At 47.3% G+C, this 23,046-nt stretch overlaps 1 protein-coding gene across 2 annotated transcripts in view; it reads right to left on the reverse strand.

Annotated features, from left to right (window-relative positions):
• TLL2 (tolloid like 2) overlaps positions 1-23,046 on the reverse strand; it is a 202,671-nt gene that overhangs the window by 87,626 nt on the left and 91,999 nt on the right. The window contains exon 3 of one of the 2 annotated variants that reach the window (XM_090058020.1): positions 4,166-4,243. In XM_090058020.1, coding sequence (XP_089914146.1) covers positions 4,166-4,243 — 78 coding nt within the window. Of the gene's footprint in view, positions 1-4,136; positions 4,244-23,046 lie in introns of those variants that run through there. The other variant, XM_090058021.1, reaches the window with a different exon arrangement.

A 23,046-nucleotide genomic window follows, 5' to 3' on the forward strand; every position in this document is an offset into this window, starting at 1 on the left:
TCCTGAGGGATAACCAGCATGGGTTTGTTGTGGGTAGGCCTTGCCTGACCAATCTCACTTCCTTTTATGACCAGATAACTTATCACCTGTACAAGGGGGAAGAGACTGACATTGTATATCTTGACTTTAAAAAAGCCTTCAATCTGGTATCCCGCAATCACCTCTTGGCTAAACTGGCTAACTGTGGCCTTGATGTCACCACAATCCACTGGCTGGGGAACTGGCTCTGTGGTAGGACCCAGAGGGTGGTGGTCAATGGGAGCCAATCGTCTTGGTGCACTATGACCAGTGGGGTCCCTCAAGGCTCTGTCCTAGGGCCTATACTGTTTAACATCTTCATCAATTATGTGGACACTGGTGTCAGAAGTGGACTGGCCAAGTCTGGTGACAACACCAAACTCTGGGGTAAAGCATCCACACCTGAGGACAGGACAGTGATCCAGGAGGATCTTGACAGGCTCAGGAAATGGGCGGACAAGAACCTGATGGTGTTCAACACTGAAAATGCAAGGTTCTCCACCTTGGGAAGAAAAACCTGCGGCATGCTTATAGGCTCAGTGATGCTACGCTGGTTAGCACTACAGATGAAAGGGACTTGGGGGTCATGATTGACCACAAGATGAACATGAGCCTTCAGTGTGATGCTGCAGCTAGTAAAGTGAGCAAAATGCTGGCTTGCATCCATAGATGCTTCTCAAGTAAATCCTGGGACATCATTCTCCCCTTGTACTTGGCCTTGGTGGAGTACTGTGTCCAGTTTTGGGCTCTGCAGTTCAAACAGGATGTGGAGAAGCTTGAGAGAGTGCAGAGGGAGAGCCACATGCATGATCAGAGGTCAGGAAAAGACCTTATGATAAGAGGCTGAGAGCCATGGGGCTCTTCAGCCTGGAAAAGCGCAGGCTTAGGGGTGGTCTGGTGGCCACCTATAAGTTTATCAGGGGTGCTCATCAGGATCTGGGGGAACGTCTGTTCACCAGAGCGCACCAAGGGATGACAAGATCGAATGGTCACAAGCTCCGCCACAACCGATTCAGGCTGGACATGAGAAAGAACTTCTTTACTGTCCGAGCCCCCAAGTTTTGGAATAGACTGCCGCCAGAGGCAGTTCAAGCACCCACTTTGAACGCCTTCAAGACACATTTGGATGCTTATCTTGCTGGGGTCCTATGATCCCTGCTGACTTCCTGCCCCTGGGGCAGAGAGCTGGATTTGATGATCCTCCGGGGTTCCTTCCAGCCCAAATGTCTATGAAATCTATGAAGTGACATATCAGAAGTTCCACAAGAGCAATTACATAGCTGCGTTCCTGTGATACCTGGGAGGGGAAGGCACTTCCAGTTCTGTATGCCTCAAAAGTGCTCAGTAGTGTAATAGAGGCAGGGCAGGGAGGGCAGATGACCAGAAAGATACCCTGGGGACCACTTTGTGGGAGGAAAGAGGAGTGCAAAAGTAGCCATTGTTACAGTGGTGTCTGATCATGCCACTGCAATCACCATGGTAGGAGCCAGTGCCACCCTGCGTGCTGCAAGGCTGCCCTGGGCACACACCTGCACTGTTATGCCTCTGCTCTTTCTGCATAGAGAGGCCCCTTCCTACTATATCTATCAGCTCAAGGGTCCCTCAGCAGATCCTGGGTCATTCATAGCTGACAGCAGGGAAATTCTGCCCCTGTCCAGCTGCATCTGAGGGAGCTTCCAGTGGAAGGCTCCTTCCTCAATAGGGCTGTGCAAAGCTTCAGGTGCTGATTTGATTCGGAGGAGGTTCGGCATGATTTGGTGGCCAAATCTCCACACCAAAGATTCGAAGAGCTTTGACGATTTGGGCAGTCCCTGCCCGCTGCAGCAGGGAGCCAGAGCTGGACTTGGGAGCTGGTAAGTAGGGGCTGGGGGAGGGGAGAGGGGACAATGGGGGGACCCCTGCCAGGCCCCATCCCCTGCCTGCTCCCCCTGAACGCCCCCCCCAACCCCCAGCTGCTCCAACCCCCACATGGCTGCCCCGCCAGCCCCAGCTCCCAGTGCTTAAAAAACAAGCCCCTACTCACCAGGTGCTGCCAGGCCGGGGGGGGAGGGTGATCCCCGCTGCTCCCTACTGCCCCATGCTGCACGGGGAGCTCTGCAATAGCCCCCCAACCCCCCACTCCAGCTCCGGCCCTTTAAGAAAACACCAAAAACAAAAAAACCTCAGGGACTCACCAGCTCCTACAGCAGCCTCAGGGCTTTGGGGGGCTCATGGAAGAACCCTCTACATGGATCTCACCCCACTAGGCAGAAACCGGGGAGTCTGGGATTTGGGGGGGGGCTCCCCTAAAAGAGCCAGAGCTGGGGCAGGTGGGGCAGCCATGGGGGGGCTGGGACAGTGGGAGGGTTGGGGGGTTTGTGCAGAGACCCCCATGCAGCATGAGGCCACAGGGATTGCCCCCCCGCCCCCAGCACCATCCGGCCCAGCTCCCGGTGCTTTTTTCAAAGCACCGAGAGCTGGGCTGGATGGGGCAGCCATTGCCAAGCTGGGAGAGTGGGTGGGGGATGGGCCTGGCTGATTCAGAGATTCGGCAGCAGCCAAATCTCCAAATCTGATTTGGCCAATCCGATTCAGAACAGTGATCTGAATTACCAAATTGAATCACTGGCCCCCAAATCAACCGAATCTGAAGCAAATACTAGCCACTTTGCACAGGCCTAGTATCTAACACTACAATCCAGCAGAGAACTGGGCAGTGGTATGTGCCCTGAAAGTACAGGTTGGGCTGCACAGGTTCCAGCTACAAGCATTTGGTCTCCATCTAGTTGTGAATGCAGGAGATTTTTCCTTGACCCAGCGCATGCAATGAAAATGAAGACAGAAAGAGGTCCTCCTAAATTTTATTCTATCTTTAGGTAATGTTGGGGTGATGTTGTTACCGTAAGGGCTGGAGGAAGGGTACTGTGATACTTGAAAGCTTGCCTATATCCATACCAATTGTACAATTGGTCTAATAAAAGATCTCACCCACAAGAATTCTTGCACCTTGCATCCTATAGCCAAGATACTTTTCTTCCTCTCACCCATGTGCTAGCCCTAAAGGACCAGATAAACCCTGGTTTGCAAGGTTATACCTCTCCTGCGCTCTTCACTGAGCTTTCTCCTCTTCTTCCTGGCCTTAAACATGTGTGTTGTATCACTGCGCCCTGCTGCCACAACCCACCCCAGAGGCAATAGCATTGTAGTGGTAACAAGGAGGTTCCTTGTTTGCTGAACACAGCTCATCACGTCCGATAAAATGGATTTTAGAAACTCCATGTACATCCCTGCCTTGTGCAGCTGGACAGGGGCAGCCCGTCAGAAAGGCTGAGCTCTGCTGTAAACACACAAGTATCTGCCCCAGCCCCTGCCCCATAGGAAGCAAGAAACAAGAGTGCCATTGACACAGGCTTCTGCAAAGTAGGGTCCCACTTGGTAAACCCTGCCTTGTGGTAGGAAGTGGGATGCTGAGGAGTCCAGGAGATGTTCTGACATGGCTGGGTCCATAGGACTGAGCACAGGGCTAGAAGCTGCTCCTGGAGTCCAGTGCCAGCTTCACCATTCACTCACTATGCAGCCTTGGGCTCTCTCCCCCAGTTTCTCCATTGTTAAACTGGGAATAATTATCCCTATAATTCACTGCCACATAGGAAAGTTGCAAATCCTCTGTAAAAAGCAAAGCAAGTAAGAGCTATTTTAATAACCCTAGAGTACGAAGTCTCATATTAACTCAAAGATCAGGGATGACAGTAGCAGGGCAGGGTCCCTCTTTCTGAGTTCTTCAGTAATTTAATTCTGATGCGGACAGGTGAAGGGAAGCAGCCACTGACTTAGCCCTTGAAAGGGGCAGAGATCCTATCCTTTGCCTCCCAACATGGTGCATGACCATAATGGGCTTAACTGGAGCTTCAGAAGCACTACAAAACCACCTTGAACATCCTCTGCTCTAAGAGGTTCTGACACTGCTCTACAGAGTCATCCCATTTAAATACATGGGACCATCCCTGTCCCCTGGTGTCACTCCACCAACAAGCCCATGCACCAGGAATGAGATCAGTTGATCACAGATGCAAAAGCACACACAAGTACACATGACAAAACATTATTTCACAGTGGATAAAAAAGTAAATAAAAGATACCCAAAGGTCTGGGTGGGGTACCACATTACCCTTTTTAACTGTTTTGCTACTACGACTGGTTGAAGTGGTGTTCTGGCTTGGCACGAAAGTCTGCTCCCCCAGGCCACCTGCAAAGGAAGAAGAGAGACCCACATTTGAATAGGCACCGAGGCACTGACAAAGATGCAGAGAAGGGATGACAGTGTAAATGGAACTGTTGGTATAGTAACTGGAAAGGCACCTGCCTATAGCTGAAGGAAAATGGTCAGTGGCTGGAGGTGAGGATGGAAGTGGGAGTGAGGGTGCACATGATCATGTCTAGTACACAGAGGATTGGCCACTCGCAGCTTTAAGTGGATAATAATGCCAACCCACTTTGAAAATAGCTTGGAAATCTGGAGATGAAAAGCACCAGGTGACAGACTGGTAGTAATAACAATAATGAAATACTACAACAGAAAAGGTTCTTGCTCAAGAATAAGCCACACTCATCTCCAGTAATTCAGCCAACTATTTTATACCCAGCATGACTCCAACCTTCCTTCTGTGTGGCTAGCAATACTGTTTTTCTTATTAAAATAGAAATTGGGCAGGTCTACTTTATGAGTATTTTTTATTGCTAACTCAGGGCCACATTTTCTGTTTCCAACACTCAACACCCCAGCTGGAATAGAAGGGGGCCACCAATTTAATGCAGAACCTAAACTGATCTATATCCTGAGTTTCTCAGCAGTGTTACTCCCTAGATTCCCGACCGCACATCCCAGAGTACAGGTGGGTCATAACTGCTAGAAGGATGGTTTAAAATGTTGTTCTGGGCTAGAAAGCGACTATGATGAAAGGTGTGGTATGGTGCTTCAAGGTTCTGTATCAACTGATGCCAGAACAAATGCACTTGGCTTGCAAAGAAAACCGTTAGCCCTGCAAAATGCAATGCCAAGCAGAGATAGCCAAGTCTACCTTAAATGAGCTAGCTAGCTTGGGTACTGGGAAATGGCATAACTGTGTTAGGGCAACGCTGCCTCCTGCTTCTTAGATGGGGTGTCTCTGCATTATGCTAACATACTCTGCAAGTCAAATCAGAGTCTTTCCTCCTCATGTACTCAGGGCCCAGTTATAAAGGATGAGCATGCTGAATTGTGGGCCTGTGCGAACAGGAAAATATTCGATTTGGATTCGGCTGATTTGGAGGACAATGATTTGAATTGGTGATTCAAATCACTGTCCCCATTCAATATGGCCAAATCTGAATCAGAGATTCGGCGCTGATTCAGAGATTCAGATCAGCCAGGGAGAGGCAGGTACAGCCGAGTGGCTTTCCCACAGCTCCTGTGGCTGTGCCTGCCTCTCCCTGGGTGGGGGAGCCGCAGGAGAAGCCCCCATGCCTGCCCTGCCCAGCTCCATCCCCTACCCAGCCCCAACCTCTCAGCACTTTAAAAAAAAAAAAAAAAAAAAAAAAAGCCCTATACTCACCAGCTGCAGCAGTAGGGATCAGGACCTCTGAGGGCTTGGGGCAGAGCCCCCCTGTACAGCATGAGGCAGTAGTGGGCAGAAGAGATTGCCCCCCCCACACACTTGGCACCCGCATGGCAGCTGCCCCATGGCACAGGTGCAGTGTGGCTCAGCAGAGCTGGGGCTGAGTGATGCCGGGCCCCAGCCAACTGCTGGAGCTGCCCCAGCTCCCAGGCAGAATGCTACACCCATGTGATGCGACAGCTGTCACACAGGTGCCAGGTGGGGGGGTGGGGGCAATTCCTGCTGCCCCCCACTACATGAGGGGGGCTCTGCCACGAGCCCTCAGAGACCCTGATCCCCACTGGAAGATTTTTTTTTTTTTTTAAGTGTTGGGGCTGGGCGGGGGCCATCAGGAGGGTTAGGTGGTGGGGGAGAAATTGGGGAGCGCGGGCTTTGCAGGGGGGGCTCTGCCACATGGTCCCAGAGCCCCCACAGCCCCTACTACAGCCAGCGAGTACAGAGCTTTTTCTTTTTTTTTTCCTGATTCCCGGACTGCTGGGGCTGAGCAGGGGGGAGTGATTGGGAGCAGGGGATGGGGGGAGCTCTGTCTCAAGCCCCCAGAGGCCCTGATTGCTGCTGCGAGGATTTTTTTTTTTTAAGTGCTGGGAGGCTGGGGCCAGGCAGGGCAGCCATGGGGACTTCTCCCGTGGCTCCTCTGGCTGTGGGAGGAGCCCTGGAAGAAGCCACAACAGCTGCCCTGCCCAGCCCTATCCCCCACTTGGCCCATCTGGCATGGCGGGGAGAGGGGGGTGCAACACAGGTGCGGTTTGCTCTGGGTGGCAGCAAGGCATAGCCCCCGCTCCCAGTGCTGCCACGCCCACATCCCGCACCCCTCCTCCTCCCTCCCTGAGTAATGTGCTCCCCCCCCCACCCCAACTAGGCAGCCTGTCCTTGTTCTAGCCCCAGCCCCAATCCCTTCCCCATGGCCTTTCCCACCCCACTCCCCCAACCTCAACAGACTTACCAGCTAGAGGCAGCTGTGTCAGCTGCCCGTTTAGTTCATGGCCGAATCTCCGAAGCGGCCAAATCTTTTCTGAAGCTTTTCTGAACTGATTTGGATGCTTCAAATAGATTCAGAGCTTTTAATTGGTCTCCTGATTCCATTTGGATTTGGAGATTCAGTCCCCGAATCGGGCCAAATCTCCTCCGAATGTAATCAGCTACCGAAGCTTCACACAGCCCTACTAAATTGCATCCCCAGTGACACCCAGCATGATGAGACTGTGCTCCTGGTGACAGGAGGTGAAAATGGATCAAAACCTCAAATCATTTGACTGATTAATACACAGGAAGAACAGCATTGAGCTCCTGCTTTCTCTCACCTGTGCTGACTCTGCAGGGCTAACAGGGGGCAAAAGGCAGGACAAGCAACCTGCCAAATTCTGAATGCACACAAGTAGCAGATCTGCTGTGAGTAGGCGCCATTTTTATATAAGCAATTATCAGACCAACATCACATGGGGCATGCCAAACAGTGCATCTAATGAATCATTCTATCCTTAACTTCATGGCTGACCTTTTCTACTCACAATGCTTTTGTTAACCTCCTTTCTTTCCCTAGCTGATCCTGAAGCCAAATCTACTTGAGTCTCTCTTTAAGAGGCCACTTCTGGACTTATTCAGGCAAATAACAACACATTTGTTAGGGAAGGAAGAAAAGCCATACCAAAAGGCCAAAAAATTTCTAAATGGGACAAAAGTCCAGGAATTCACCCCAGGCTGAGTCATTAATATCTTTTTAAACTTCTTAAAAACAGGCAAATAATGTTTTGATGCCCAGCATGAAGTCTATTAAAGGGATTTGATACTGCACTGGTAGGACTCTCAGTATTAAGGTGGCTGTCCCTTTCATAAAGCCTGGCCTGACTGGAGATAGGACTTGGAAATGATCCAGAGCTCACAAAACTGAGCAGCAAACTTTATCTGTAAAGGAAAGTCGCGTCCCAGTGTATTGTGATGAAAAAAAAGAGCCCCCATATTTCAGATTCAGTGGGAGGGGAAGACCTGGAAGCCAGAAATGCTGAAAAAAAATCTTGGAATGAAAGTGGATACACAGGAGGTCGGAGTTTGGCACTATGATGATTTAGCAGCAAGAAAAATATGAATACTAGTCTACATATAGCTGCACACCTCTATCAATTTAGCTTTGGTATAAAATCTTAGAAAAAAATGGCTAGAAAATATATCAGAGAGGTCATCTAGTCCAAGCCCCTGCTCAAGACTGGCCCATCCCTATCCAAACCATCCCAGCCAAACATTCACCTAACCTACACTTAAAAGCTTCCAATGATGTTTTTAAGTTGGCTTCTTCCTGGGTTCATGTGATTCAGGGTAAGGAACCTGTCTGCTAATCAGGGCAGATTGATAAATACCTGATTTAAATTAGCAAGCCAAAACCCAACATAAATAACTGATTTTTATCAACTTTTCTATTTTTTTTATATATATATATATATATTTGTTTTTTTAAAGAAAGGTATATTTTCACTGGTTGATACAACTAAAACATGTTGATTTGCAACTACAGTTTTTAGTAGATTTGGTACACGTTTCCTAGGTACACAAACTATATATTTTAGAAATCCTACATTTCAGTATGCTATAAAATGGTGAAATATATATTTCTTATTCACTAGATGATTACATTTTTTGTACCTATGTGTATCAAGCTACATTAAGATGGAAACTTAAATTCAATTAAACACACAACCAGCACTTCTAATTTATTAAACAAAACTTTAACGTTCTGGATACAGAAACTTTTAAACTTTTAAAATCAACACATGGTGCACATTTACAGCTAATTAATTTATTAAACACTGGTATTAAGTGTTATATTATTAAAACTATGAACTGTAGTTAGTGAATCAGACCAATTATTTTGGGTCACCTTGGGGAAAAATTTCTAAAAAACCTAGGCGAAAGCCATTTGAATTTAAGTGCCTACTTTCCTAATTCTCTTTAAAATGACTTTGACCTAGGCTGTTTTGATCATGTCTACCCCTTTGTTTCAAGTTTTTAGAGCTCATAAATCTCAACCTCCTCCCACTTTTTATTCATAGTCTGGAAGAGAAAAAACAAAAACTTTCCTGCTTTTTCAACAAACAAACAATTTCTCTGCTTTGAATAAACAAGTCCAAATGAAGAAAATATTCTTTCTGCATCTGCAAAGGCCTTTGTACACTCCACAAAATTAGCCCTTAAAGCAGCTTAAACGTCCTTTAGTGCCATTTTAATGGCGTTTCTGTTTACACTATCAGCAGTGTATTGGGCGTTAACGGTGCTGGTGTTTACACTGTCAGCAACATATTGTGCATTAAAAGACTTTGGGACATGGCAAAATAAAACATGCCCAAGGTGTTCTAGTTTGCTACCTCAAGTAGCTGTGGAGGGAAGCACCGGGCTGTGCAGCTAAAGGGCTGTGCAGGCAGGTCCCACTGAAGAAAAAAAAACAAACCAGCAGTGAGCCTGATCCTTTTTTCCCCTCTCCCTGGAGCCTGCCTGCTTGAGCTGCGCAGGGGCCCAGTACTTCCCTTCGTGGCTGCAGGGGGTCCAGAGCTTTCTTCGGTGGCTGAGATGCTCCCTGGGACCATCTGGGCCAGGTGGTGCCACCACCAGGGGGGGAAGCACTGCCCCCGCTCCTCTCCACAGCTCAGGGACTGCTCAGCCTGCTGGCAGCTCACCTTCCCTGCAACGCCAGAGAAGCAGGTAAGGATTGGGCCTGACCCTTGTGTTCACACCATGGGGGCTTACTTTGTTTTAAAAACCCACCGCTTCAATTTAGGGAGAATTAAACCTTCCTCTTCTGCATGGGTGACCTCTACCTGACTCAAGAAGTCTATGGGCCAACGAGAAGTAAAGCGCTGCTCGACCTGGTACTGGCTACTGGGGATGACCTAATTGGTGACCTAGTGATCGATGGGAAGCTGGGTGACAGTGACCGCAAGCTGATCACCCTTCACCATCTGCCATAAAGCTGGCAAGTCAGTCAGCAACACAGAAGTCCTTGACTTCAGGAAAGCCGACTTTGACAAGTTCAGGAGGCTTGTCAGTGAAGCCCTAAGGGACCATGACCCCAGGGAGAGGAGAGTTCAAGAACGGTAGTTGCTCCTCAAGGGAGCGATCCATAGTGCACAAGCTAATTCGATTCCATCTCAGAGGAAAGGCAGCAAGAGGGCACAGCAGGCCCCATGGCTCTCCAGTGATCTAGCAGACCTCCTGAGGCTAAAAAGAAAGGCCTACAAAGGATGGAGGATGGGATTCACCTCCAAGGAGGATTATTTTGCACTGGCCCAGTCCTGCAGGGAGCAAACCAGGAAAGCCAAGGCTGCAACTGAACTCCAACTAGCTTTGAGCATCAAGGACAATAAAAAGTCCTTTTTCAGCTATGTGGGGAGCCAGAGGGAATGCAAGGGCAACATTGGACCCCTGCTAAATCAGATGGGGCAATTGACAACTCAACCTATTAAATGGGTACTTTGCGTCGGTCTTTCATCAGTCCCATGGGATGCCCATGCCCACTATGGGACAGGGAGGTCCAGGTGAGGGAGATTCCTTGCCCACCATTAATGCTGACCTCATGAAGGAACACCTTGAGAGGCTGGATACCTTCAAGTCAGCCGGCCCTGACAACCTACACCCCAGGGTACTCAAGGAGCTGGCGAGCATCTTAGCCCAGCCCCTGGCACGGATCTTTAAAAACTCCTGACGCTCTGGTGTAGTTCCCAAAGACTGGAAGAAGGCCAATGTGGTGCCTATCTTCAAGAAAGGGAGGGAAGTGGATCTGGCTAACTACAGGTCCATCAGCCTGACTTCTATCCCAGGGAAGATCTTAGAAGACTTTATTAAAGAGGCCATCCTGAATGGACATCCTAAGGGATAGCCAGCACGGGTTTGTTGTGGGTAGGTCTTGCTTGACCAATCTCATTTCCTTCTATGACCAGGTGACCTATCACCTGGACAAGGGAGAAGAGATTGATGTCATATATCTTGACTTCAAAAAAGCCTTCGATCTGGTATCCCATGATCACCTCTTGGTGAAACTGGCCAATTGTGGCTTTGGGTCCACCATGATCTACTAGCTGGGAAATTGGCTCCGTGGTCAAACCCAGAGGGTAGTAATTGATGGAAGTCAATCATCATGGTGTCCTGTGACCAGTGAGGTCCCCCAAGGTTCTGTCCTTGGACCCATATTGTTCAACATCTTCATTAATGATGTGGACATTGGAGTCAGAAGCGGACTGGCCAAGTTCGCCGATGACACCAAACTTTGGGGCAAAGCATCAACACCAGAAGACAGGCGGGTGATCCAGGCTGACTTGGACAGGCTCAGCAAATGGACGGATGAGAACCTCATGGTGTTCAACACTGAAAAATGCAAGGTTCTCCACCTCGGGAGGAAAAACCTGCAGCATCCTTATAGGCTCAGCAGTGCTATGCTGGCTAGCACTATGGAAGAAAGAGACTTGTGGGTCATCATTGACCACGAACATGAGCCTGCAATGCGATGCTGCAGCTAGTAAAATGACCAAAATGCTGGCTTGCATCCATAGATGCTTCTTGAGCAAATCCTGGGACGTCATTCTCCCCTTGTACTTGGCCTTGGTGAGGCTGCATCTAGAGTACTGCATCCAGTTTTGGGCTCCACAGTTCAAAAAAGATGTGGAGAAGCTTGAGAGAGTCCAGAGAAGTGCCATGTGCGGGAAAACAGACCTTACGATGACAGGCTGAGAGCCATGGGGCTCTTTAGCCTGGAAAAGCGCAGGCTCAGGGGTGATCTGATGGCCACCTATAAGTTTATCAGGGGTGACCACCAGGATCTGGGGGAACATCTGTTCACCAGAGCACCCCAAGGGATGACGAAGTTGAATGGTCATAAACTACGGCAAGACTGTTTCAGGCTAGACATAAGGAAGAATTTCTTTACTGTCTGAGCCCCCAAGGTCTGGAACAGTCTGCCAGCGGAGGTGGTTCAGGCACCTACATTGAACACCTTCAGGAGCAAATTGAATGCTTATCTTGCTGGGATCCTATGATCCCAGCCGACTTCCTGCCCTACGGGCAGGGGGCTGGACTCGATGATCTTCCGAGGTCCCTTCCAGCCCAAACGTCTACGAAATCTATGAAAACTGAAGTAAATCCCCATGGCATGTACAAGCAGCCCAAAAGAGGCTACTGCTGGTAAAAGCTGGTTTAGCATGTCAACAAATTCTGGTTCCTGCTGCTTCACTAGTGACTTCCACCATTCCAGCGGGCAGACTTTCTTTCAAACATCCTCAGCAACATGTGCTGCTTGAATGTTTCACGGCTAGCCCTGAACTTTTTTATGGCTGGCATGATTGATCAGTGATTAGTAGATGCCCATGTCATAGCAGCATTTTTCTCTTTGGCAGTTAGGCATCTGCTGTACATTTTGTATTAAGAATATTGGCAAGAAAATGAGGTGGAGTTAAGTGCTTGGCCCATGCGGTTCTTTAGTGCCTGCAATTTAACTATGCTGTTGGGTATTTCTTTTTAATGTTTCTTGAAGTTCTTTCCAAATTTCAACAGCATCTGCAACACAGCAGCAATCCTTCTGTAGTTTGTCCAAGGCTATGGAAATAGGTTTTAATGTATTCAGCATATTTTCTACATTTTTCCTCATCCAATATCGACTACTCTAGCTGTGATACTTCCATCAATTTTGTCACAGTTTTCTTCACAGATGCCTATCAGGAAAAGCCAGGTCTTAAAAAGAACTCAAAGCAGTCAACCCCTGAATTCCTCCGTATATCTTGGGGCAGAATTCACTCGGATCCCCCAACTTTCTTCAGCGAAGCTGAAGCAAACTAGCTGTTACAGAACTATTTTGCAGTTTTAACATTTTCCTTTATTCGTGGAGAACTTAAATCTTTGGCTAAAAGATGGATCGAATGAGCACTGCACCTATAGATTATAGATTTCATAGACATTAGGGGCTGGAAGGGACTTCATGAGATCACCGAGTCCAGCACCCCTGCCAGAGGCAGGAAGTCTGCAGGAATCAGATAATCCAGCAAGATAAACATCCAAACTCCTTTTGAATGAGTCCAGAGTAGGTGCTTGCACCACTTCTGGCGGGGGGGTCTGTTCCAGACCTTGGACACTCGGACTGTAAAGAAATTTTTCCTTGTATTGAGTCCAAATCGGCCTTCTAGAAGTCTGTGGCCATTAGACCTAGTTTTCCCTTGGGGACCCCTGGTGAACAACTGTTCTCCCAGATCCTGATACACCCACTTTATATACTTATAAGCAGCCACCAAGTCCCTCCTGAGCCTTCTCTTCACCAAGCTGAAGAGTCCCAGGTCCCTCAGCTTCTCCTCATAAGGCTTGCTCTCTTGCCTTTGATCATATGGTTGGCTCTCCTTTGGATTCTCTTGAGCTTAACCACATCCCTCCTGAAGTGGGGGGCACAGAACTGGATGCAGTACTCTAGCTGCGGTCTCACTAAGGCTGAGTAAAGCGGGAGGATGACATCCCTGGTTTTGCTCAAGATGCATCAGCGGATGCATGCCAGAGTTTGGTCTGCTGTGCCTGCCACGGATCACATTGGTGGCTCATGTTCATCTTGTGGTCAAGCAAGACCCCCAACTCTCTTTCGGTCATGGTGCTAGTGAGTGTAGTATTGCCGAGCCTATAAGTGTGATGCGGGTTCCCCGCCCCCCCAAGGTGAGGCACCTTGCATTTCTCCATGTTGAATGCCATCAGGTTTTGGTCTGCCCACTTGGCAAGCGTGTCCAGGTTGGCCTGTATCCCCAACCTGTCCTCCAGCATAACCGCCTTCCCCTATAGTGTTGTCTGTGAACTTTGCCAGTCCTCATATGATGCCAAAATCCAGATCATTAATGAATATATTGAAAAGTACCGGTCCAAGCACTGAGCCTTGGGGGACTCCACTGGTAACCTTGCACCATGTTGATTTGTTCCCATCAACTAGTACACTAGTATTATGTTTCAGGTTTGCTTCATTATTTTCTTCTAAGTATCTTCTCATCTTTGAAACATTTGCATTAAGTTACAATACCTGTGATGACTTCATTGATCCTGTGCAACCAGTCCCTAATACATAAAATATTGTGCCATATTTTTAAAGTTTGACCTCAAAAGTTGGATATCCCCCCCACATTCTTATATAGAAGAAAATCAGCTTTTTAACTCCAGAGTCTTCAGCAGTGGCTCACAGACTCAACATATTATTTTACTTGCTATTTTAATAAACTAAATTTATACCTTAGGCCTATGCTGTTTCAAATTCAAATTTCATTTTAAGGTGGTTTATTTTTAAAAAGGAAAACTTAACTATAATTTAAGTAAAAACAATAGAAAACTGATATAAATTTTAAAAATCTTTCTTTTTTAAAAAAATCATTCATATTTATCCACTTTACTCCTAATGCCCATGGAAGGGAGAGATGGGCCCTAGCTGGGCCCAATTTTTCCCTCTTCCAACTGCTGCAAAGCCTGAATTAATTAGGATAGGGGAAAAATAGTACAACACACAATAATGGGATAAAATAGAAAAACTTAGGCTGAGTATCAGAAAAAGCCTCCTGGTAGCGAGATACATTACATCATAGAACTGTCACCCCAGGGACAGGGTGGAGGTGCTATCATTTGGGATGCTGGCAATTAGGCTGGACAAAAGCTGCTGTATGCATGGACAGGAACATGCCAGGATCAACATGATGGATTGCTTAAGACCTACTTGCTCCCTTCTAGCTCAGAAGTTCAATCCTAATATCCCCCTTTGTTTAGTTTTGTCCCACTGCCTGTCATATTCCCTAAGCCTGGCTCAACAGCAGTGCCTCTGATAAACTAAATTTTAAATCCTTTGGATTTTTCCCCAGTGGCATACATTGTTCCTCATATAGCATCAATTATACTTAAAGAAAAAAACCCTTTGGATATTGATTTGTTATGGCTGTGGATCTTTGCCAGAGTGAAAGATAATTTTGTATTTATAAATAAAGTGTGGCTTGCTCCCGAAGTCATGAACAGATTGCTTCTTAATTGAATTTGGGAGGCAAATTATATGGTGAATTGGGGGGGGGGGGGGGGGAAGAACGACTCTGCATTTAGTGAATTGTTCACCCTAAAAAGAGACTGTGTGGGATTGAATTGCAAATGATGGCACCAAACATAAGAGCCTGTGCATCCCCCCAGCTTCCCTTGCATCACAAAATGCTGACCTCTGCCGTGTTTCAGCCATCACTTGAACAGGCTTCTTTTCAGAACTGCAAGTGCATTCTTTCCCAGAGATCAGTGCAAGCCTTGGTTTCTTATGCAAAAGAGATGTTTGAATAAACTACTGAGACTAATGAAATCTACAAGCTCTTTGCATATTTTCTCTCATTGTAGCCAATGAAAAGGGGGATAATTGCACAAAGGCTAAATATGGGTGTGCGGATATGCTGGATATTTTCAAACATTGCTAATCTTGCCAGCACAACCAGGGAACACCCACGCCCTACATTCTCTGCAGGGTGATTATTTGAATCATGTCTGTCAGTTTGGGGAGATGGAATTCTCATCTGCTGAGGCTTTGGGGCCATACTTAGGATCACAATACCCAAACCCTTTCTAGGGAGGCACCAAAGCAATGCCACACCCAGGTGCAGTTCCTGCCCTGTTGCTGTCCACAAGGAGAAAAGAGCCCTAATGTCTATGAAATCTATGAATGCGTGCACTGGGATGTAGAAAGGGCAAGTTAGTGAAGTGTATTCATTAGTGGCAATGAAGGCCAAGAAATGCACCTCTCACTTGCTGCTAAAAGTGGAAAGGTTCATGGGGGTTTCTTGGTGCCTGTGAGTCAGTTCCCCAGTTCTTCTCATTGGGCTCCTAGAAAAATTAGCTTTGCCTTTGTGCCAGAGAGCAGAACTAATAACATTTATAGGGTGCCTGCTGACGTGCAGGATGCCTACTCCAACATATCATAATTACAGCCCACTGAAGCAGACTCCGTTAATCGAGTCTGCTGGAGCGTTCTAATTAACACGCTCTAGAAGCCTCAGTGTCTCATGTATTCTGCATCCCTGTACTTCAAAATGGCAGCAGGGGCACTTGAACTGAAGCTTGCTCAATGAGCTTTAGTTCAAGCAACACTGCCACCATTTTGAAATGCGGAACGCTGAATACACAAGATGCTGCAGGCGCTTAAATCAGAGAGGCTCCCGAGAGCTGCTCTAATTAAAGTTGTGCCACCCTCCCATCCCACGGAGCATGTGTAAAGATGCCCATAGAGCCCAGCTGCACGGCAATTACTCTTGACTTTTGGTCTATGATGATTAGAAATGCTGAACAGACTTTGAATCTGGTGAAAAGTTCTGTAGCTTTGATGCATTGGCAGTAAGTTGTGCCTTGTATACTAGTTGGTGTATCCTGGCTCTGCTTTCACAACCAAGGATAAAGCACTGGTGTAGTTTAATTGGGACATAACAAAGGCATGTTACCAAGGTCACATCATCAGCAACAAGGACTAAGTATCACTTTCTAGCTAGCAGCAGAAGCTTAAGCTCAGTGAAGACTCCAGATACACTCTTAGACTGAAGCCTGACTACTAGCTGGAGAAAGTAGAAGCAGACCTCTGAACCACTCAGTGTTATCCTCAACAAAACAGTGTGATCTTCATCTAGCTAGGCTTTAACTTCAACCAAACTCCTCCAAGTTAGCATCCTGATTTTGGCACTCGGTAGGTGAGCTAGAAGGCCCTAGCTTTGCTGTGTATTAGGAAGGATATATGGAGCACAGTGTTTGTTGCTAGCATTTGGACAAAGAATTTTCAGTGGTTCCCGCAGGAGTTGAATGTTGATGTTGAACAGGACTAGAAAGGGAACTGAACCTTTTGCGAGTCTTCAAGCAAGAGGGTAAGACTCCTGTCACTGCATTCCATGTTCTTGATTTTCAAAGGAAGTGAAGAAAGAGGAAGGCTTCATACAATTATTTTAGCTTAGGGATAATGGGTTGCAAAGAACATTGAAAAGTACAGCCTGAGAACATGTTATGGTGACACTGCTCCTGCACCTGTGGGAAGAAAAGCCTTTTGTTATGTGGCAGAAGTCACACTGGTGGCTTCTAGGCCAGTTCACATCAAGCTCTTCTTACCCAAAAAGTGGGAAAGCAACAAATGGCATTGAGGGACAAGACAGACACAGGACCCCTGGAGAAGGACACTGAGCCTGATGGCATGACCATTCCTTCTACTAATAATACCATTTTGGAATGGAGTCCCTGTTTGCAGCATCAGGGGACAAGGCCCTTTCCCTACCATATAGCACATATTCTGGACATATCTTGTTGACAATAGTCAGGACACTTAAAGCTCTTTATTGATCCAAATGCTGCCTAAGTGCACATAACAGGAGCCAGGTTGTCTCACAACTCTTCCTTCTATTGATCCAGGAGATGTGATACTCCTACAGCAACACTCCTCATACGACAAACTATACGACACCCCTCATACGACAGGCTTTACGACAAGACTCCCCTGTGCAGTCTACCCTGCCACATGCCAAGGGTTCCAGAAGGCATTGGTCTCCTCAGCCTACTAAATCACATGCATCAAGTAGGACAAGAAACACCTTGCTTTCCAGAGATGTGCCCAATTTCACCACAGGCAACCCCAGCGTGATGGGCTAGCTGGCAGTGACTTAGCCCAGGGGTTTTGAAAGTGCAAAAGATGATTGGAGGACTTGGGATTCCCTTTCTTCACCAATCAGGCCCCAGAGACTCACCCTCCATGTCCCCTGATTGGCCCCTTGGGTCACCAGGAGGGGGATAAAAAGGGCAACATGGTTGAGTCAGGAGAGACCAGCAAGGGACCACAAGGAAGGAGCTTCAAAGAGCTGGCAAGAGCTGGGCCAGTGGGGTGGGAGTAGTTGCCCCAGAAGAGCCTGAAGGAGTGGGACCTGCAGGCAGCAGTTGGACCCTCAGCAGCACAGTGTGCAGCTGGCAGGAGAGGCCCCCCACTGGGCTCCAGGATCCCCTACAAGAGGCTGCAGCCAGCAGGAAAGGCTCCCCAGCTCCAGCAAGGATCTGAGCAGCAACCTGAGAGGTTCCCAGGTCTGCTTCTAGCTCCTCCAATAAGAGGCCAGGCAGCACAACATGAGGCCGGGGCTCCTGGAAGATCAAGACTCCTAGCAGCTTAGCATAGTTTGAGTACTGGTGGATGTGTGGTAGAGTTTCTGCCTACCACATGGGAACTATGAGTTCAAGTCCCAGCTGGGGTGACTTTGTTAGAAATATTATTAAAAATGTATAGCGAATAGAGTGTTGTTAGAACGGCACAGTTTGTATCTCGTACCTGATAAGCAGAAACACCACCAAGGACATCTCTTTGTAACACTAAATCACACATACCTTCAAACTCCTCTGCCTCTACTCTTGTAAACTACAAAGGCTGTGATTTAATTGGCTGTGTCCTTGGGAAAGAGAGGGGTTTGAACTTTTGGTAACCTGGAGAGCTTTCTAAGCATGCGTAATTAGCTAATGCATATATGCCTATCCGCCCCACATACTTAAGTAGTTAATTATAATGCACATGCGACAGATGACATGATGTCATTTCATGTATGTTTGTATGAACCGGAAATGAGTTGTAAGAGTTCCTGCTTCTGCACACGTGCCCAGGAGGGAAGGGATAAAACCCAGCTGAGAGTTTTCCTCGGGGGCAGAGTGTGGTCTTTTGTCTTCACTCTGACCCTATTTGCAAATATATCCTTTGTGTTACTAACAATGTGTGCCTGAAGGATTATTATTCGTGAGCCTCCAAAGAAACAAACCGCGATTTTTATATCAACTTGGTGCAAGTGAGCTAACAGGGAGAAATTCTTCTTGAAGTAGAAAGGGGTCATCGTGTTTCTTCCCCTCCAGGTACCTATATTCCTTGTCATTTGACATTTTGTGCCTTTTATATTTCACCAATCAGTACTGTTTGTTCTGCTGTTTGTGTTTTACATTTTGGTTAACCCTGTCTTTTGTCAATCAGATAAATATGTCTATGATTGTAAGTGTCAAACCTTGGTTGAATCCTGGCCCCTTGGGGCATTGTGGTGTCCCCTTTAACCCCTGGTTATGTTCCCAGTATTGTTCTTTCATTAAATGGTATATAGTTAAGTCCCCATTGGTGGTCTAATTCTGCTTTATAGGGGGAGGAGAGTACCTACACCCCCCACAGCGCTTGTGCACCTGCTTTGATCCCTTTAATGAGAGAGGGGCTCTTGGACTACCGCCCAGGTTACACCAGCTTAGAGCTCTTAATTGGTTCTGGCAAAACCAAGCGCTAAGTGAAACCATGTTACACGAAACCCATTTCCCCATTGGATTTCATGTAAATAAAGATAATTGGCTTCGTACCAACTGCCAGCCCAGACCCCGCACTCCTGCACCCCATCCTGCGCTCCTGCCAGACCTGAGGGACCCGCCTGCCCAGGGATTTATGGGGAGAAGGCAGCAGGGCTCTGGTGCAGGGTAAGCAGTGAGGCCACCCACCCACCTGTTCCCCGCTTTGCCCAGCAGGAACTCCTTCCAAGGATCGCTGCAGGGGGTGCGGGTCGGGGTGGGAGAGCTCTGTGGGCTTGGCTTGCACTAACCCAGGCCCTACACTCCTGCCAGCCCTGACCTTCAGCCCCGCACTCCTACCGCCCACCCACTCCTCCTCACTGCCCCTCCTTGCCTGCTAGCCACTCCAGCACTGCGTGCGGGGGCAGACCCTGCACTCCTGCCAGCTCACCTTGGGCCCCGCCAGCCTGGGCTCCAAGCTCACACTGCCCAGTCCCTGCACCCGCCCCTTCTCGCTGCTACTGCTCCTCCCCACTTGCTCTAGCACTATGTACCGGAGCAGACCCCGGGATCCTGCCACCCCTCTCTGGGCTCCCGCTGGCTGCTACGCACCACTTCCCTCAACGCTGATGCCGATGTCACTGCTTCTCCCCCGCTCCATGCTGAGTGCTATAATGAAATATACTCAGCACTAAGTGAAACCAGGTAGGTATTTTAAACTGGCGCTATAACAAAACTGTGCTAAGTGAAACCACGTGAAGTGGCAGTTGCCTGTATAGGCACCTTGTAACTGAGTTGCCATAATGACACCCCATCATCCAACATTTGCTAATTCCCATTTATGACTAGGAGCATCAAATCCAATGGGTGAGCCCAGCTCTCCTCAGATTCATAGATCGTAAGGGGCTGGAAGGGACCTTAGAAGATCATTGAGTCCAGCCCCCCTGATCATGCAGAAAAGACAACTGGGAGCCAGGTGACCATCCATTCTCCTCTTGAAGATTTCCAGGGTAGGCAATTGCAACACCTCTGGAGGAAGCTTATTCCAGAGTCTGGACACCCTAGTTGTGAAGCAGTTTTCTGTAACATTGAGCCCGAAATGGTCTTCCAGGAGTTTGTGACCATTACTCCTAGTTTTCCCCAAGGGTGGCCTGGTGAACAGTTGTTCACTGAGCCCTTGATGTACACCTCTGGTGTAGTGGTAAGCTGCTAACAGGTCCCCTCTCCACCTTCTTTTTTCAGGCTAAGGAGTCCCAGATCATAAGAACTTGTCTCATTCAAAGAGTTATATCACTCCTATGGTAAGACTCCATTTGCTTTCTTGGAAGGAGCTGCCTGAAGCACTGCTATATCTGACATGATTAGAGCACACTGCAGCATTGCAACATAGTGACAAGCACAACAGTGTTCAGGCACATCACTGAAGTCTGAGCTTCACCTTTGGACATTAGGGCTGTCTGAGAACGGAGCACAAACCACACACAGAATTTCCAGACGCACAGGTTAAACCTGGTTCCTCCCTGTGTCCACAAAAGTCGTCATCAAAAATGCTCCTTTGCCAAGCTGGACAGTTCAAAGATGCATAGATTTAGATTAAAATTTGCACAGAAGATAATCTCCAGTAGAAAACCTTTGTGGGTGCTTTTAGTGTTCTGGGGTTTCTATAAGGAAGATTTTGGCTGGTCCCTTGGGAAGTCCTTGAAGAGTAACTCCATAAATAACAAAGATGAGTGACTTTCCATAAAACTGCTTCCTTTCCTCCTGGATCCCCCTGAACCAAAGGGATCAATTTGGGTAGCAGAGTGCCAGGTGGAGGGTTATTTCAATGGGTAAGAGCACGTGAAGTGAGCAATTTATAGGTTCAGTCTATCAGCTTCTATACTCCAGACCAGACTGCAAGCATGATAAGCTCAGATGTATCTAGCACTTCAGAGCTGGCCCATCTCTCCTTATTGATCTGCTCTTGCCCTTGTAGCTCTTCACCCACTGCCTTGCCGGGCCCAAGGTGCTCCTCTTGCTTCTCCTCAGCCAAACTTGTGGCACCTTCCAACCCAGGCAACACCAGCAGACATGATCCAGGTGACCGTCGGCTTCCTCCTCCAACAAAATCCATTGTTCTCAGGATTCCTACAAGTCCACCAGTAACATCACAAGCGCAGATTTATACACTTTTGTGAGCAAGAGTTCATTTCATCACATGTTATGCTCTTGCTCACAAAAGCTTATGCAACTCTGATTTAGTAGGGCTAAAAGGTAATCTCTACTCTGCCGCCTATCCAATTTCAAATACAGTCAACTACCTCCAACATCACAATCAAAGAACAGGCGGAGACAGATAACATTTACAGAAGAGGAAAAAAAACAGACGATTAGTTGTAGTAATCATCTAGCCAGATGAAGCTTCACTTTGATTAGATTATCTGCAGTCCCAGTTGTAGCTGTCACACACCAACTACTTTCCAAACTGCTGGTAAGACATGATCCTATCCCCAAAGAAATTCATGCTGTGCCTTCCCAACCCTTGTCTGTCATCTTACTTGGAGTTCCCTCAAGGCTAGGGACTGCCTCACTGTTAACCAAGATGGTCCTCAAAGGAAGCACAGTACCTTCAAGAAGATGGGTCTGGGAACAGAAATGCATAACTCAACTAGACCCCAAAACCATGGATCTAATAGAGACAATGCTTTTATAGCTCATTATACAATACTTCTCACCCCTCCCTTTTCTAACTTCTTTGTGCTCCACATGTTATAATTGCCCATTTCCATTTCAGGGGGTTAAAGTTATTAACATAATTAGGTTACACCGAAGCAAATGTTCTAACTTTTACTTATCCTAGACTGTGACTGCTTCTTTCCCACACATGACGAAGGGAGCTTGAAGCCTGAAAGAGTCTTCTCTCTCTCATCTATGCAAGTTGGCCCAATAAAAGATATCACTTTGCCTTATAAATCCTGCTCCTCTCTCATCCCTGGACCATCATAGCTACAGCAACGCTGCTAGACAAGTGCCTAACCAACTGCTGGTAATACTGTAACACAAGTAATTAATGCACATACACTTCCTCCAGTTTTAGACAGAACACCGCCTCAAGGCACATCCAACCCACCTTTCTGCTTCAAAAATTAAATTAAATTAAAGGAGGGAAGCGGAAGTCTCCAGCATCCCTTGTCACCTTCATACCCCCTGACATGCTATTGATAATACAGTCCACGTTCTGTACCAATCCCAGGCTAGGTCTGCTCAGGTCTACCACCCTCGCCAATGTGGCACGTGATCCCTGCCCCATCATGAATTAAGTAATATGACTCACAACTGTTAGGTGGGGGTCATCTCTCTCATTCTCATGCCAAGGGAAGAACTGCATATGCCCTATAGCGTTCTGGTAGACTTTTTCCTTAATAACATACTACAAGCCATTCACTTTCTGCTCTATTCAAGGTCTCATACCACCTTCAGAATTTGGCATCTAAAAGTCTTCGAAGCAGGACTGAACATAACAGCTACCATCTGCCATACACTTATTCTCTCATCATCGCCCCAGAGAAAGCAGCCCATGTGGCGGAGTGTTTTGCTTTGGTAGGGGATTATTTTGATTTTAGAAGACCATGTAGATCTGTATTTATGTTGGAAAAGACAAAGTGAAAAAAATGCCTTCCACATGAAGATGACTAGCACCACTGCCCACCCCTGCCCCACAAAACGCACAATCTAATGCAAAACCTTACTGGCAGCCTCAGAAACACTGAGGCAGAATAACTTCCCTAATGAACAGGATTGCCTGTTAAGTTCTCTCTCACATCCCCCCAAGAGCTCAGTATTCCCTACATTGTAATGAAAAGAAGATTTAGGCCATTTGGATGCATTAAGTTCAGCATCTGAATCAATATTTAAGCAACTATGGTAGCCTGATCTTTTTCTAAGATACTAAGCAACCAACGGACACCACAAAAGGACCTCTCAGTGCAGGTCCCTTCAGCAAAACACTTAAAGAATATGCTTAAGACAAAATCTTAGGCATCCCAGTGGAACTTAGCACATGCTGAAATGTTATGCACTGTATCAGTTAACCAGGGCTCAAGTGCCTAATTTTAGGCCTCAACAACTGAAAAACTCCAGCAAA

Source organism: Crocodylus siamensis, chromosome 7 (assembly GCF_052110815.1).
Source record: "Crocodylus siamensis isolate JL-2025a chromosome 7, ASM5211081v1, whole genome shotgun sequence".
Lineage (NCBI taxonomy): Eukaryota > Metazoa > Chordata > Crocodylia > Crocodylidae > Crocodylus > Crocodylus siamensis.